Source organism: Ammodytes marinus, assembly GCF_949987685.1.
Source record: "Ammodytes marinus genome assembly, chromosome: 6".
Lineage (NCBI taxonomy): Eukaryota > Metazoa > Chordata > Actinopteri > Uranoscopiformes > Ammodytidae > Ammodytes > Ammodytes marinus.
Genome location: NC_137235.1, coordinates 11,373,564 through 11,388,054, shown reverse-complemented (window position 1 = coordinate 11,388,054; position 14,491 = coordinate 11,373,564). Strand labels below are relative to the sequence as shown.

General features: G+C 44.7%; 1 protein-coding gene across 4 annotated transcripts in view; it reads right to left on the bottom strand.

Annotated features, from left to right (window-relative positions):
• The window catches only part of lef1 (lymphoid enhancer-binding factor 1), a 44,063-nt gene that overhangs the window by 2,567 nt on the left and 27,005 nt on the right, over positions 1–14,491 (bottom strand). For 2 of the 4 annotated variants that reach the window (XM_080030180.1, XM_080030181.1), the window contains exons 6-10: positions 12,946–13,065; positions 11,971–12,133; positions 11,085–11,192; positions 9,273–9,321; positions 8,613–8,655 (exon numbers count right to left, since the gene is read on the bottom strand). In XM_080030180.1, coding sequence (XP_079886306.1) covers positions 8,621–8,655; positions 9,273–9,321; positions 11,085–11,192; positions 11,971–12,133; positions 12,946–13,065 — 475 coding nt within the window. In that variant the 3' untranslated portion in view covers positions 8,613–8,620. The remainder of the gene's footprint in view (positions 1–8,612; positions 8,656–9,272; positions 9,322–11,084; positions 11,193–11,970; positions 12,134–12,945; positions 13,066–14,491) is intronic. The other 2 variants (XM_080030182.1, XM_080030183.1) reach the window with 2 other exon arrangements.

Below are 14,491 nucleotides of genomic sequence, written 5' to 3'. Positions count from 1 at the left end.
AGCCAAGAGTGTGTTTTTGTAGGAGAGAAGTCAGCTGAGCCCTGCTGCTCGCTGCATCTTAACACACTAAAGTCTTCACACACACACACACACACACACACACGCACACGCACACGCACACACACACACACACACACGCGCACACACACACACACACACACACACACCACCCTGCAGACTGCTTTACCACATGTGGATAAAAGGGAAAAGGACTGAGGCCACCTCTCCAGAGGAGAGCTGACCCCGAGCGGCATGAAGCAGAAACTGAAAGGAGCAGAGCGCTCGGAGAGAAAGAGAGAGCCCCTGTCGCTTTTATTTACCTCCGCCGCCCTCACTCTTTTCATCCCAGGATCTCAAAGCCCGCCCGCACGCCCGGCGCTGCACCCTGTTTCCTGGGGAGCATTTTTCCTTCCCCCACCGCAGACATGAAAAGCGCTGGCCTTCCTGCCGGGGGAAGAGGCCTGAGGGGCTGCGGGTGAGAAGTGTGTGTGCGTGCGCAAGTTTCAAAAAAGAATTGGTGGTGGTAGCAGCAGCGGGGGGGTGTACTTGCGTGGCGGTTGGTTGCAGGGGGCACTGGGCCAGCTCTTCACAAGGTCCGGCCGACACAAACACTGGGATTCAGGAGCAACTTGACCCCTCCTCTCCCTCCCTCCCTCACCTCCCTCCACAGTGCTCAGGAATGCCGGCTGGACTTTTTTTTTGCAGGAAATGAAACGCTCCTCTGTTCCGAGGGCTAGCAAAGGTTTAGTCTCCCCCTTCTCTCTCTCCCCCCAATTCCTTTCCCTCTGCGCGACGCAGGGAGGGAGGAGGGATGGGGGAAGGAGTCGGACAAGCTCTCGCCCAGCTTTTGAAGTGTGGGAGGTTAAGATAACTGGCACGGCCTCGCGTCTCAATCGGCGCTTTCACCTCCCAGGCCAAATCAAAGCGCCCGCAGCTGGGGCCCGCCTGCCTTATAGCCCCCTAACCTCTAAACCCACCCACCTCCCCTGCTCCTTTTCTCTCCCCCACCCCTACACACAGCTCTGGGGTTTTTTTTGGTGCCATTAAAAAGGAAAACACCGCCGACAAATTACTCTAAAAATAAGCCAAGTGGAGAGAGGTGTCTCCAGCACAGGCTGAGGCGCAGACTTTACCATGGCAGAGGGAAGAGGGGAGATGTGGAGAAACAAGAGGAAAGACTGAAGGGTAAAGAAAGACGTGTCGGAGTCATCTTAAAAGACGAATCAGGTTGATTACGACATGGCCATAATTTCTAGCAGTTATTCTAACATTAAAGTCACCAAGTTAATTGTTAGGATGTGGGAATATGGTGACATCGCTAAAAAGAAGACGGAAAGAGCGAGTGTGCAGTCTGATGATGTGACAGGTTGTGAACAAGTCAGATTTATTTTTGTCACTTTATTTGGGAGTATAACTGAAAATGAACTCACCTGAAAATGTAAGTAATTATCTGTCGTTGTACTGAAAGCTGCATTATGCACATTAGGTTGAACAAGGACATTGCTCTGTGAACTGTGATCGATTGACAGCTTGAGTCATAATCATACTTTTTCAGTTTAGCTCACCTGAGGGTTTGTAACCAACCTGTCCGATTGTCAGACTGCAGATATGTCTTGCCCAATTGGACAGCTTATAAAAAAAGATAGCCCATGTTGTTGGCACTTTCTTTGCAAACCATCTGCCCCAATGGTTGATGAAGTAGAGGAATCATCACTGAGGTGTGTCATTGGTTCTGACAAAGACAGAACCAGCACTTCTCACAGCATCTTTCAAATGTCAAAAAGTAGATTAAAAATTAAACCGTTGGCCTTTTTTCTTCAACCTTAGCCAACCCTTTGTTACATCATCTTATTAGATCATTTCCGTCAGGCTCGGACCAGCAGACTTTCACCTTTAAAAAGTAACTGTCCACACATTTAGTGGCCTTGGCCCTGGATGGCACAGCTGGCTTTGGTGACACCTTTTCAAAAAGGAGCTTCCTCTCTATACATTTGTGGTGGTGCTGATCTTAAAGACAAAAGGGAAAATACAGAGAGCAAGCCAATAAAAAAAGCACCTGGAAGACAAAGCAATATTTTAAACAAAACCCTCTGCAGTGTCAGCACTTTCTTCGGCTCTGAGCCATTCAACATAAAAAGAAATCCCCCCCCTTAAAAAAAAAAGGAAAACCTTTGATTTTTTTTAGGGCTCAGGGGATGCTGTATTTTTTTCACAGGAGCAATCAGAAAGTAACAAGTCAGTCAGAAGTGTGTAGAGAAACAACGATGGAAGAATGTGTCTGTTTTAAATATTGCAGAGAAGGAAAGGGTGGGGTCCAATTGTGGTCAAAAGGGGAAAAGGGGGAGGGTGGGGGGGAAGTCACCAAAACTCCAAACCTCAGGCATGTGTGGGTGAGACTAGGGGGAGTATGGGAGGGTGTGGGGGCGGTAGTTGGAGGCGTTGCCCACATCTGAGGCGGCATCACTGGGGGGCCCGGCCAGCTCAAGTCTGGCCGTGTGCCCCCGCACAGCTCAGTAGGAGCCTATGCAGGCTGGGGGATGGGGGGAGAGGGGGTGTAGCTGCACATTCAAAGAGCCGGCACAATAACTGCTCCCTCTGCTGTGGTCTCGCTTCAAAGGCCTCTGCCGCCACTCATATGCTCCGTCAGGACAGACGATAGGAGTAGGAAAAAGAGGAAAAGGGGGAGAAAACGATGGTGAGGTTTTGCCTCCTTTAACAATGGCCAGACTGACAGCAGTTGCATAAAAATAAATACTGCTTCCTCCAGCCCCCCTTCCTGTCTGTGGCCCCCGTGATACCTGGAGGCCTAAGCCTCTCACGAGGGGAGCGTTTTAATAAAAAGGTCACATATCTCTGCCTCTCCCGGAGGAAAGAAAGGGCTGCAATGCCTCAAGGAGCCGCGGGGGTGAGGCTGAGAGGGGGAGAGACAGAGAGAGAGAGGAAGTAGAGAAGACATCACAAAAAGCTGAGAGACTGGACCCTCATACTGTTACTGCAGCTGGCCAAACCGCATCACAATAGGCCCGTGACTCAATCAAAACAAATTTCAAGCCCCAGTCTAAACAATGGGAGCACTATAGCCGCATTTTCACATGTAAACAAAGGCCTTTGAGAGGGTTATAGGCCTACCTCACCTCTTAATGTTTTCATTCTCAAATAGGGCTGCCAGACCAATGTAAGACATCACTGATTTGTACTTCTAAGCTAAAACCACAAATGCGTACTTAAAATTACATTGAGTTTGACATAGTGCCTCCTCTGGAGGTCCATACCACGTGCTGAGAGTCATTTTTCTTCACAGAGTGGGCTTTGTGGAGGTCAGGGGGAGTGACGGACCGAGAGGACAGTGCACATTTAACATTTCAAATTCTATTTGCTACCAAAAGGAAACAGTAGCCCCCTTACAGTTTTAAGGACAGTTTTGAAAAACATCCTCTCATCTCTTCTCCTCTGCGCTGCTCAGAGCGAGACCCAGAGTCAGTTTTGTGATTCCGATTCCTTCCCCAATTATCCCAGGTCACTAATAAGGCGGGGTGTGTGTGGAGGCACTGGGCTGTGCCGCAGTGGCCTCGAGGCTCGGTGCCAAATTGAAACGACTCGGGAAATAGAGGCAGACGCCGAATCTTGCCTAATTGCAGCCGGAGTGTGTGGCTGGCTGCTCAGATGTGCGTGCTTGAGTGTGACAGAGAGAGGGAGGATGCAACACATTTAAAAAAGAGTGAGAGAAAAAGGAAAGAAATGAGGGATGGAGACTGAAGGATGAGCAGCAGTTAAGTGAGATTTGGTAAACTCAGAAGTCGAGAGAATGAGGGATTTTTCTTGCAAACACGCACGCATACACGCATGCAGCTCATTAAAAAGTCTTTTGACAGCTGACTTCAGGCTGCACACATCCGAGGGAGTGGAGCTGGGGCAAAAGAGAGGAGGAGAGAAGGTAGCCACCAAAGCTCATGCTTGAACACTTTCTTTCATGTTTCAGGACCAGAACAACTGGTAAGAAATGACCCTCAAACTGCATTTACCAGACTTTATGAAAAGTAAAGCATTAGGCAATACTCAAGTGAACGTAGACTTGTGAAGACGTCCATTTTGCTTGTCAATAAAAGTGCACCCTCATGATTCCCTCAGTGAGATGACTCGCATACAGTTCTATGGGGGCTTGCAAGTGTCCCCGCTAGCCAGATTTCTTTTAAAGCTCCCATATTATACACTTTTCGGTTCTATTATACACCATATTATATGGTCTTAGTGGGCCCTAATACGTTTTTCTTTAATTGTTTGCTGAAAAAAACTTTCAGATAATTTATTGTACTATGCTGATGTTCAGCTAATCCAACAATGGCCTATTTTAAAAAAAAAGGAGCTGCAGCTCCCCTCGTAAATATACAATCTTTGAGCTCCCCCCGCCCCCTGTCCGGAAGCGAAGCCAGATACGCCTCGCCCTCTGTCTGTCAGGGCCGTGGACCAATAAAAAATAGGGGTGTGGGCTGCACAGTGGAAGCTTCTGGCTTTCCAGTTTGTGAGGTCAGAAACTGGGAGAATTCTGACTGGAGTATATTGGGGGGGAGGGGTGGGGGTTTCAGAAAGGGGGATTGTGAGAAAAGGAGAGTGTTATTTTTTTAAATATTTTGGCAGTCTCTAGGCACACTGTGGACCCATGGATATGTTAGAACACATTTAAAAAGTGCATTTAGCATAATACAGTCATATGAAAAAGTTTGGGAACCCCTCTCAGCCGGCATTATAATTGACTCTGCTTTCACACAAAAAAGATAAAAGTGGTATGTCTTTCATTTACCAGGAACAGCTAAGTACTGGGATGTTTTCCAAACAAAGATTTTTTGAAAAGCAGTATTTAGTTTTATTAAATTAAATAAAATGTGAAAAACTGGCTGTGCAAAAATATGGGAACCCTTGTGGTCTTGCTGATTTTAATGCCTGTAACAGCATGTAAAACTGAGGACTGAGAACACAAAATTGGTTGGATTATGTTGTTAAGCCTTGAACCTCATATAAAGGTCTGTTTAATCATGATAAAAAGTATTTTAGGTGCCTACATGCAAGTTCTACTTCTCTTTGACTCTCTGCAGAAGTGAGACAGAATGCGATCATCAAAACAGCTCCCAAAAGATCTTAAAAACAAAGATTATTCATTGTCATGGTTTAGGGGAAGGCTACAAGAAGCTTTCCCAAAGGTTTCAATTGTCAATTTCTACTGTAAGGAACGTTGTCAGGGAATGGAAGGACACAGGCACAGTTGCAGTTAAACCCAGGTCTAGCAGACCAAGAAAAGTACAAGAGCGGCATATGCGGCGGATTGTGAGAATGGTTGCACACAACCCAAAGATCACCTCCAAAGACCTGCAAGAACATCTGGCTGCAGATTGTGTATCTGTACATGGTTCTACAATTCAGTGCAATTTGCACCAAAACATCTGTATGGCCGGGTGATGAGAAGGAAGCCCTTTCTGCGCCCACGCCACAGATACAGTTGCATGGAGTATGCAAAAGCTCATTTAGACAAGCCAGCTTCATATTGGAAGAAAATGCTTTGGACTGATGAGACAAAAATTAAGTTATTTGGTCTTTATAAAAAGCACTTGTTTTGCTGCAAATTGCGCTGAATTGTTGAACGATGTACAGATACACAATCTGCAGCCAGATGTTCTTGCAGGTCTTTGGAGGTGATCTGTGGGTTGTGTGCAACCATTCTCACAATCCTCCACCTATGTCGCTCCTGTTTTTTTCTTGGTCTGCCATGCCTGGGTTTAACTGCCACTATGCCTGTGTCCTTCCATTTCCTGACAACGTTCCCTACAGTCGAAATTGACAATTGAAACCTTTGGGAAAGCTTCTTGTAGCCTTCCCCTAAACCATGACAATGAACAATCTTTGTTTTTCAGATCTTTTGGGAGCTGTTTTGATGATCCCATTCTGTCTCACTTCAGCAGAGAGTCAAAGAGAAGTGCAACTTGCATTTAGGCACCTAAAATACATTTTCTCATGATTAAACAGACCTTTATATGAGGTTCAAGGCTTAACAACATAATCCAACCAACTTTGTGTTTAAAGTCATCAGTTTTACATGCTGTTACAGGCATTAAAATCAACAAAACCACAAGGGTTCCTATATTTTTGCACAGCCAGTTTTTCACATTTTATTTTATTTAATAAAACTAAATACTGGTTTTCAAAAAATCTTTGTTTGGAAAACTTCCCAGTACTTAGCTGTTCCTAGTAAATTAAAGACATACCACTTTTATCTTTTTTTTGTGAAAGCAGAGTCAATTATAATGCCGGCTGAGAGGGGTTCCCAAACTTTTTCATATGACTGTATGTGACCTTTAAGGGCCTTTGTTAAGAGTAAAATAAATGTGCAGTGGCTGAAACGGCAGAAAGGCTCGAGGATACATCCGTGTCTCAGACAGATAACCATCTCAAAAAGGCTCTGAATGGGCGCCCTTAGCTCAGTTGGTAGGGCGTCCCCCCCCCTGGGCCGGGCCCAGCAGCAGACCCGGGTTCGATTCCCGCCTGCGGTCGTTCTCTGCATGTCACTCCCCTCTCTGCCCCATTTCACCTCTGTCTCTTCAAACTATCAATAAAGCATGAAAAGTGCCAAAAAATATCTTAAAAAAAAGCAGATCAGCAGACCTTAGTCCGACAAAAGGCTAACAGTGCGAGAGGATGCTAGAAAGAGAGGAACTAATTGAAAAAGGGTGTAGGTACAGTGAGATAAGGAAGAGTAAAACGGCACACTTCCTGTCAGTTTAAGTAAAAAATACTAAAAAAGTGGGATGAGTCACGGCTGTCAAGTGATAGGAAAACCGTAATTTCACATAGTCAAGAGTACTGACCTCTCAGAGTGCTGTTCACTGTGGTGAGAGCCAGCTGACTGGCGGACCCAGTGTTTGACATGCTAAAGACAACAAAGAACCGACCTCGAGCCATTTTAACACTGCTCAACGACTCAACTCCTGGGTTGACTCACAGTCAGAAGAACTCGGCAGAAGCCATAAATTATGTTAATATGAAGGACATGTATTAAATCGAATCTCCCTTCATAAAATCTACCAAGACTGAAGCATTTCACTTTGTCATGCTGAACATCTTCATTACGACCATACAGGCGCTAATAAGAAAACAATCTAAATGGAGCTAACTATGTTTGAACCTTCATACAAAAAAGGTGTTCCAATTGTGGTTTCAAATTTCCCTCATTAACAAATTTCCTTTCAGATTTTCCATATGTGAGGGGAGACAGATGGGGTAGAGGCTAGGGCAGATGAATAGAAATAGACAAACGAGCTCATTTAAAGATGTGTTTTGGCGTCTACACCAAGCTAACCTCAATCCAGCTCTTTGGGATCTGCATAAATTGAGGGATTGGGGAGTTGTGGCAGTATCCTTGGTATTATGCATATTAGTTTAAGGCTGTCACTGAGAATCAGCAAGGGTGTCCATCCCGCTGCGGCTAGGCGCTGCTAATTATTGGATCAGAGATAAAGTGCTTTTAGCGCTCTCTTTCCCTGCACTTTGAAAACCGGCTGCGGTGAAAAAGAGAGAGAGAGAAAAGAAAAGCAGCCCAATTTTGAGTTCATAGGGAGCTACTGGGTCAGGAATCGATCAAGTGGAAAAAACCTTTGTCTGGCCGGGGTGATTTTGACGCTAGAACCAGATTTGTCACATCTGCCCGTCTCTCACTGCTCACTGGGAGAGAGGTGCAAAGGCAAAAAAGATCCAGAGAGAGTAAGGAAGACTGGAAGGGAGAAGATAGAGAGATGCCTTTGACACATCTCGTGACCATTAATCCTTTTTATGACAGAAAAAAAAGACAGTTTGGTAACATTTCATCTGAATCAATATATCTCAACATATTCACGTTGAAAAAGAGAGAAAAAAACCCCGCAGAGTGCCTTTGTTATGAAGTCATTATAGGCACCATGAAACCCCAGATACCGTGAAATCTTATTAAGGTATAGCATCTCATTAAGTTCCTGCCGAATGCTGTTATGCTTTATTAAGATGCAGAGGGACAACACATGTAGTGTATGAGTTTACTGTATTTACCTATACCAGAAGTAAAAAAAAATTAACGTTTTTGGCAAGTAAAACTGTTTTCAAATGTGGCTGAGCGGTCTGATTTATTAAGCAATCATTTAAAAAAAAGAAAAAAAAAAAGGTATTTGAAAATGTTTCTAATGCATGATGGAAGAAGAGTAAGCCATACCCTGCTGACACAACAGATCTGACCTCCCATCCAACCAGTGTTTAGCATACAAAAACATTCAATTGACTGGTTAGGCACACACACACACACACACACACACACACACACACGCACGCACGCACGCACGCACGCATGTTTGCATACACGCGGAGAAAATCCAATGCCCATTGTGCTGAGGCCATTGAACAAACTCCACACACAAAGCACAATCCCTCTTCAGGCCTTAACACCATCGACACAATGACTATGGTGAGGATAGGGTGGACCTTTTTAGGATTAGTCTGTGAGTACACACTCTTGAGTCAGTGTTTAGCAGTTTAAAAAAAATACTTGACATATATTGAACTGGTCACACAGGGAGGAGATATAGGGGTATTTGTCTTACCATTTTTCTCAGATGTACGCCGTTTTCATTCTCTGGCCTGTACCTGCAGAAAATTGCATCTTTTTTAATGAATGTTTTAGGTATCATGGCGGCATAGCTCTTAACCGTCCATTTGGCCTACACAGTGTACAGACCCAAAAATATAGTGACATTTTACTTAAAATGTAATTCTCAATGGATTAGAGTTGCAGCGCTGAGAGGAGGCTCATAAGCGCGGCTAAACAAGGTCAGCAGAAAGACATACTGTAGTGCAGCAGGCAAACAAATAGGGGAAAAAGCCTCGGAATCGGAAAAGTAGTCATATAGAATGGACAGACTAATCCCAAAGTTGGTGTAATATGTGAAGATGGGGAGAAATGGATGGAGGGATGTATGCAAAGGAAGTCTAGAAGGAAAAGTGTGTGGCGGGCTATGCCAGCACTCCGAATCAAGCCAGCCTACCAAAGCCAGAATGAGGTTTGTAGGTGACATTAGTGTAGTTTGTGTATACCTTTACAGGATGATCAGTTGTTGGTTATACAACTTAACAGAGAGTGTGCTTTAGTAAAGATGTGGCAGTATAGAAGATGACGTGTAGTCTATGGAAAGATGGCGTTAACTCACGACTTTAAGATGCAACAGACAAAAGAAAGGAAGCGGCTGCTGGGGGCTGTTGCTTACCTGGGGCCGATTCTTGCATCTTCTCCCTCTTCCGCTTCTTCTTCTTTCCCTAAAAAATATAGAAGAGGAACACATAAAGTGTGGCTCCAGCACTCACGCTCACTAGACCACTCTGGTAACCTGCTGCTGACTGCCATGTTCACTCATCCCCTGCTGGCCATCCGACCAGCATCCCTTGGACTCCGGACTCCACCGCAAGCTGCCACGCTGAGAGGGACGGACTGAGTGATGCTAAGTGTACTCTGCCTGCTTTCAACTGCCTTTTAAACGGCTTCCTTTCTATCATTTTTGGCCTTTTTTTGGGAGGAGTTGGGACCATCCTAACCCAATAGAAGTAGCTTGTCCTGCTTTTGTGACCAGTCTGTGTCATTCCCCCCCTGCTATTGAAATCCCTCTAATGACACATATTAACATGAAGTGCTATTAAAAAGGCTCACTGTGAGTTAGGCTAGTCTAGCTCAATGACTGTGAAGAGCCCCACTCTTCTTTTTTCCAGTGTGGTGGTGGGATTTATACCTTATGCTAAATCCCCAGGGGGGGACTATAGGTATAGATAGCAGTGTGGAGTCGCTCTAGTCAAATATGAGCAGCACTTTGGTTTCCTGCTGCAAAGTCTGCTAATCCACTTATTCATGAGCTAATCTGCCTTCTACTGCTGCGGCAGACAGGGAAGAAGAGAGACTACATGAAGGAGGATGAGAGAGAGGGGGTACACAGCTAAAACTATGAACGCTACACGCTCTCTATGCCAGCCCGTTACCTATTTTGGGAGTTTCCAGGCAGTGATGGGCCTCCTGTTCACAGCTGAATATTTGCTTTGTGAAGATAGGGCTCACACAAATACAAAATGTACTTGTAAAGTCATTTTTTACTAAATATATTAGATTCCGTTTATCTATTTGGCATGCCAATTAGAAAGCCATTCCCTTTTTCTTATTCCTCTACCCCCTACCTATCAAATATGGTTGTAGAAACAAAGCTGGAAATCAAATGGAAACTGGGCTAACTGTCACTAGCTGCTATTATGTATCTTGCACTGTGCTGTGTTTCACAGGGAGCAGAGCTGAGAAACCCCCTCCCCTCTCAGCGAGGCAGTTTGGCAGTGGAGCAGTGGAGGCAGAAGGAGGAGGGATGCTGCCGGTGTCCGAGGGGAGGCAGATAAACACCACAAAGCACTTCAGTGGTGGAGTGAATGTGAGTGCCGGAGCCACACTTTTAATAAAGGCTGGTGCGCTCTCTCTCTCTCACAGACTCATACACACACGGAGACAGTTCTGACAACAGCAGATACATACACACACACACACACACACACACACACAAACACACACACACACCTTAATCCAGCTCAACCTCCCACATTCACAAACAAAATTGGGCAGCTAGAGGGAGCAAAGGTTGCTGTGCTGAATGCTGCGTGTGCGATCCAGCCTCATCAGCACAGTGGAACAGGTGCTTTTTACATCCAAAGCTCCATGCTGATATGGAAAACATCAAAGACTGGCATTACAATTACCAGGCAGTTTTCACTCACTGTGGCAATAATAATGTCCATGGTACTACAATCCATTTTAGTGTGGATGTTAATAGAACGGTGGATCCCAGTGTTATAAATTGCACTTCAGGCTGTAACAAAGGGTCCACAAATTGACGCCATTACCATGGGGCCGACTAGTGTGAATAAACATGTGTGCCATTATTGTGTGCCATTCAAAGAACAAGTCATGCAACGCTGACATGAACAAACAACATAAAATAAACACACACACACGCACGCACGCACCTCTGTCAATCTGTTCTGTTGATACTTACATAGTTGTCTCGAGCGGACCAGCCTGGGTAGAGCTGCATGTGGAGCTGCCGTTCCTTGCGGGCTAACTCATAATACTTAGCTTGCTCTTCCCGAGATAACGCATGCCACTGTTTCAGTACAAAGGAGATTAGGGGAAAAAATAGCATACTGTCAATTATTGGCATGCAGTTGCATGGTTCCCTGCATAGAGAAGTGTGCTGGTGTTTTGGTATATAAAAAAAGAAAAGATCTTTTAAACTTCAAAACGTTTGGTGTAGAATAAAAAAGGGGGATAAAAGAGAGACAAAGAAGAAGGGGGACAACATGATGAAGAGATTAACATGCATACGAGTGAGAGAGAGAGAGGGTGAGAAGAGGAGGGGGAACAAAACTTTGATTTCAAATCAAAACACTGGTTCCAATTTAGCGGCGCTTTTTATTCAAACTATGTCAGCGAGCAATTACCCTATGCAGGCCACAAACTAGGCTTTGCTGTGGCTGGCTGCCTCAACCGCTAGGCCTATTCGTTAAGGCTTTTAACATGGCTATGTGGTTCCACTCTTTTCCCCATCCTCAAAAAGGAACAAATTTTGTCATTTCCAACCGTGCCATTAACCAGGCATATTTTATTAAAGCCAATTTGATTAAATGTCAGTTAGATAGGCAGTCCGTATCTGTGCTGCAGAAACGGCACGTAATTGGCTGGGGCAATCGTCATGACAATAATCACGACTAGTTCATAAAAGAAAACTGTATGTTAATGGAATCTTTGTACTTTTTAAAACTAATTGGGCCTGGGAATGGAGTCCATACAGCCTCATTAGAGCCATGGCCATCTCTGGATGATTTGACTAAATCAAAACAGATAAACTACAGTGACAAAGAGAATGAGATGGGTGCACCTACCCTCCGTCCTAGGATCTGATTGATGGCAGCGCTCTCCTTCAGCGTGCACTCTGCGACCACATTGGCACGCATCTCTTTCATGTACAGCATGAACGCGTTTAGCGGCTTCTTGATGTGCGGTCTTTTGGGCTCCTGCTCCTTTCTCTGTTCATGCTGGGGTTTCCTATGAGAGGGGGGGAAAAAACCAACATCAACGCTGGTACACGGAGGAAGGTAAAGAAGAGGAAAATGAGAGGATGAAAGAGCAAAGCAAAAGAAGAGTGAAATTGTGGTGCCGCAATGGCGACAAAAGCGGCGGGGTCTGGTTGCTCTCAGCCAATGGGGAGGCGGCGTGAGAGGGGTGACCGCGCTGTGGGCCCCCTGCCTCTTTAATCATGTGCAGTTGCACACAGTCGCAGCCCTTCAAGCAGAGAGATTACTTCACCAGTAATGGCAACCAAACCTTCTTGTCCACAGCACATTGGCAATCGCTTAAAACCAAACGCACACTCAGAAGACACTCGGCTCCCAATCCCGATTTACTTTCTAACAACCTCTTTAATACGAGCACAGTCTTGGCGCTGGAATGATGGCCATGAATAATGGAAATATCAGTGATAACCACTTCAGGGCGCTCACAGCACTTCCCACTGCGCACACTGGGGATGTGAATTCAGTTCATCCGAGCACTAATCTAGGACCTGTATCTGTTGCTGGCTAAGTGCGTTGCGATCCCTGAGGCCAAATGAAGCATAGGCCTGTTATCAGTACAGCAAGCGGGCCTTCGCTGCTTATCTGCTCACATCAAGGGAATGAGAACAAGGCTCCGACAGAGGGTTTGTTCAGCAGCGGACTACTGTAGTGGTGGACAGGACCAATACCTGGAAGTATGCAGTTTCTCTATGTAGTAACTGTCGATAGAGGGTGTGACAGGGAGGACACCAAGCAAAAAAGTGTGAGTGTTTGATGGAGGTGTTTTGTGTTTGCAGGACTCACATGTGCATGATGTCTGTTTCATGCAGAGGCTCATGTTTGACCTGTGGGTTGACGATGGCCGGGTGGGGGATCCCTGTGGCGTGGGGACCCGGGGGGCCGGGCACCATGTGGTGTGAGAACCTGCAATAACAGCAGACTTTCATTAATTAAAGAGGCGGAAGGAGCATGGTGTGGGAAGGGTCCTCTAAATCTCACCTAAGTATGAAAAAAACACGACGCAACAGCGCACACAAACAAGTAAGGAATCCATTGTCATATTTGTACTTTTTAGACGTTAAATCCTAAATAATTAGACAGAGATTTCAGCTTGAAAACGATGTCAGTCCCTGACTGTTGTTTTTGTGTATGCACTGATTTCATTAACATCTTACCCTAATGTCCCAGAGGGGCAATTTGGTCTGCAGAGCACTCAATAATAATGATAATAGTAACCCTGCTGGACACAGTAAACAAAGCCACGTGAAAATCTTGAGATGCATTTAGTGGGTGGTGATGTTATCGCACAGGTAGGAACCGAGTTTGGTTATGTTTTAGACATTTCTGGAGGAATACTCTGTTAACTTTCCGTTCCTCTAAAAACATTTAAATGAACCGCTCTCAACTTATAAACATCCAAACTGTAACAAGGAGACACAAGAAGATATTCATATTAATAGGATCCCAATGTATATTTAAAAAAAAACAAAGGTTGAGTACCGCTGGTTGATATGATTTATAGGAATTCTCATGCATGTTTTGGACTCTATGCCACTGTGTGTCTATCTATCCAGGAGTTCATGTGTCCATAAGTTGTGTTTGTGTGTGACTTCACACTGCATTTCAAGAGCAATGCAGAATAGGAACTGAAAGAGAAACATAGTAGTCTTCAGTATTTTTTTTAGAAATCTGTTAAAATTAGTTTGAGTTTCTTCCAGAGCTGCGTTGAATATAAATTCCTGCTAAACATGATGAAATCTTAAGATATTCTTTTCTTTCCTGGTCACCGTCTCATACTCCTTCTATCTCGACCTCAGTCCCTAAGTGGTTGAACCTCCATTTTTCATAGTTGTTTTGTTTCAACACTCGCTTCATCATGCTGTGATTGTGTTTCAATCATCTGGTTGCTGTTTTTTTATTGTTCTTGTGGAGCATGACATTTACTGATCAGCAATGTTCAGTACCGCAAACACAACACTTTCTCAAGCAAGGGACATATTGTGGCGTACAAACTTTGACCAAGGATGCACAATCACAACAAGGTTCCTCAGGTGAAAAAGTAGGGGGAAAAGGACATGTGGAAAAAAGAGGGCTAATATAGTATAGCTAATCAGATTTGAATAAGAAACGGTGTCTGGGTTGATTTTGCACCTTACATCTGGATTCATTCAGGGGACGCCTAAAGCCCTGTCTTTACAAACATCATGCTGACATAGAAAAAAAGAAGGTACAATGTTTTGAGAAAAAGGAAAAATAGACAAGGATGCATTCTAAGAAGAAAAAAAAGAGACAAAAAAAACAAACAAATGTTGCAAACATAAAGTAAGGCTCAGAGAGAGAGAAGTGCTTC